Source organism: Lepus europaeus, chromosome 12 (assembly GCF_033115175.1).
Source record: "Lepus europaeus isolate LE1 chromosome 12, mLepTim1.pri, whole genome shotgun sequence".
Lineage (NCBI taxonomy): Eukaryota > Metazoa > Chordata > Mammalia > Lagomorpha > Leporidae > Lepus > Lepus europaeus.
In genome coordinates, this window is record NC_084838.1 from 96,340,417 (window position 1) to 96,342,607 (window position 2,191).

The window sequence follows — 2,191 nt, forward strand, 5'->3', positions numbered from 1 at the left end:
CTGAATGTCAAGTTCACCAATGTCTCTTCTCCTAAGGATCCCGCCTTGGGCCATCTGTTTTCCAAAGCCTGGAGACAGTTGCTTCACTCTTGTGTGTGAGTTCTTCATCTGTGTATTGTTTTTGGAATAATAAGTCTAATGCCTATTCTCCTGTCTTGGCTGGAACCCCGCCTACATTTTTTATTTTTTATTTTTTTTATTTTTTTTATTTTAACTTTTATTTAATGAATATAAATTTCCAAAGTATAGCCCATGGGTTACAATGGCTTCCCCCCTCCCATAACTTCCCTCCCGCCCGCAATCCTCCCCCTTCCCGCTCCCTCTCCCCTTCCATTCATGTAAAGATTCATTTTCAATTCTCTTTGTATACAGAAGATTAGTTTAGTATATATTAGGTAAAGATTTCAACATTTTTCCCATATAGCAACACAAAGTGAAAAAACTACCATTGGATTACTAATTATAGCATTAAATAGCAATGTACAGCACATTAAAGACAGAGATCCTACATAATTTTTTTTTCAAATTAATTAATTTTCTATGCCATTTCCATTTTAACACCAGGTTGGTTTTTTTTTTTTCATTTCCAATTCTCTTTATATACAGAAGATCAATTCAGTATATAATTAGTAAAGACCTCATCAGTTTGTGCCCACACAGAAACGCAAAGTATAAAAATACTGTTTCAGTACTAGTTATAGCATCACTTCGCTTTAGACGACACATTAGGGACAGATCCCACATGGGGTGTAAGTACACAGTGACTCCTGTTGCTTCCTCACCGATGTCCTCGTTGAGAAAGGACCAAGAGCCCGTTTACACACAGGAATTCTTCAGTGCTGTTCAGGCCGGTTACAGGTGGCTACTCATCCTGGCATCGCAGCAATTAGCATTACAGATCAAAGCGCAGTGAATGCGGAATAGAGTTTGTTTGGATTCCAAGACTCATGGTATAAAACTGTTAGTAGATATATTGCATAGTCGTAATTCTGTCTCTTTAAAGGACACCTGTCTGTTCTGATGGTCAGCACATCACTGGTCTTGCAGTATCGTTCTCCTACAAGTTTAATCAATTTCTTCTTTGCATGGTCATCTAAATTCAAACTGGAAAGTTTAACCCTTAAGGTTACTGTTCGTGCCTTGGGATTGCGAATGGACGGTCCTGATGAAACGTAGGCAGCTGTGTCGATTTCAATTGGAAAATGCTTCTCACATTTCTCGTCAGTGTCAAGTGCGGCTGGCCACTCCGTGCAGAAATCTTTAAGAACTTCACAGTGCTTTTTAATCGCTACAGGAGTCAAATGCAGAAAATTGGGGATCTTCAGAAGTTCTAGATTGCCCTCCTTTGCCATGGGCACACCCTTTTTCACTGGATAACCCATTCGAACAGGAAGAGGGACTACAGAGGGCTTAAATGGCGCTGCAACAGGGTACACGCTGGGCCAGTCCTGGTCAACAGCCATTTTCTCTGTCCTAGGAGGCAGTGCCTTTCTCCTCTGTGCTCTCTGACTTCTCTACATTTTTTATTATAACACTTATGTACCAAGGACGTCACGTCACTATTCCTGACATGTAGAATTTCACGTAGTCAGATTGTGTCCTCATGGCTTCATTTCACTTGCTGCTTTATTCTCAATATTTTCTATGAGCTTTTAATTCGGTCTACAGACTTGACTATATCTCATTTTTTGTCAAGAATATTTCCAGTATTCTACTGTACATCAAAACAGAAGTGATATAATTGTCTGCTAATGAGAGTAAAGTTGATTATTGGATTCAAAGGTCAGTTTGTGTCAAGCCTTAAGAAGTTTCTCATCGGCCCTTGAATGTTTATTACCAAGATGTATTCATTCATTAGAGTGACAAAGTAAGGATTTTCTAATTATACTTTTTTTCCTATTTTCTGCAAAGAAAGATTGGTTTACTGAATTTGTTTCTACATAGAAAAACTCAAATGATAAATGACAAAACACAAATGGAAAATTTATAAAACTCAGATCAGTGACAAAAGGATAATTTACAAAGTCCTAAAATTATCATGATTTAAAATAAAAAACACAGTAAAAAAAAGATGTGCAAAAGATATGAGGTTACAGTTCATGGAAAAAGAAAAAGAAATGACTCTTATGTAAAGAAAAAACATTCATCCTTATTCATAGTAAGGGAAATGCAGATCAAAATTATGCCACAT

At 37.3% G+C, this 2,191-nt stretch overlaps 1 protein-coding gene across 1 annotated transcript; it reads right to left on the reverse strand.

Moving 5' to 3' along the window:
* Nucleotides 1–652: 652 nt before the first annotated feature.
* On the reverse strand, nt 653–1,605 carry LOC133771067 (small ribosomal subunit protein mS35-like). The gene is made up of 2 exons (XM_062206793.1): nt 1,561–1,605; nt 653–1,514 (listed from the first exon to the last, which is right to left on the reverse strand). The coding sequence occupies exons 1-2, from the start codon at nt 1,603–1,605 to the stop codon at nt 900–902; spliced, it is 660 nt and encodes a 219-aa protein (XP_062062777.1). The 3' UTR covers nt 653–899.
* Between the last annotated feature and the right edge of the window lie 586 nt (nt 1,606–2,191).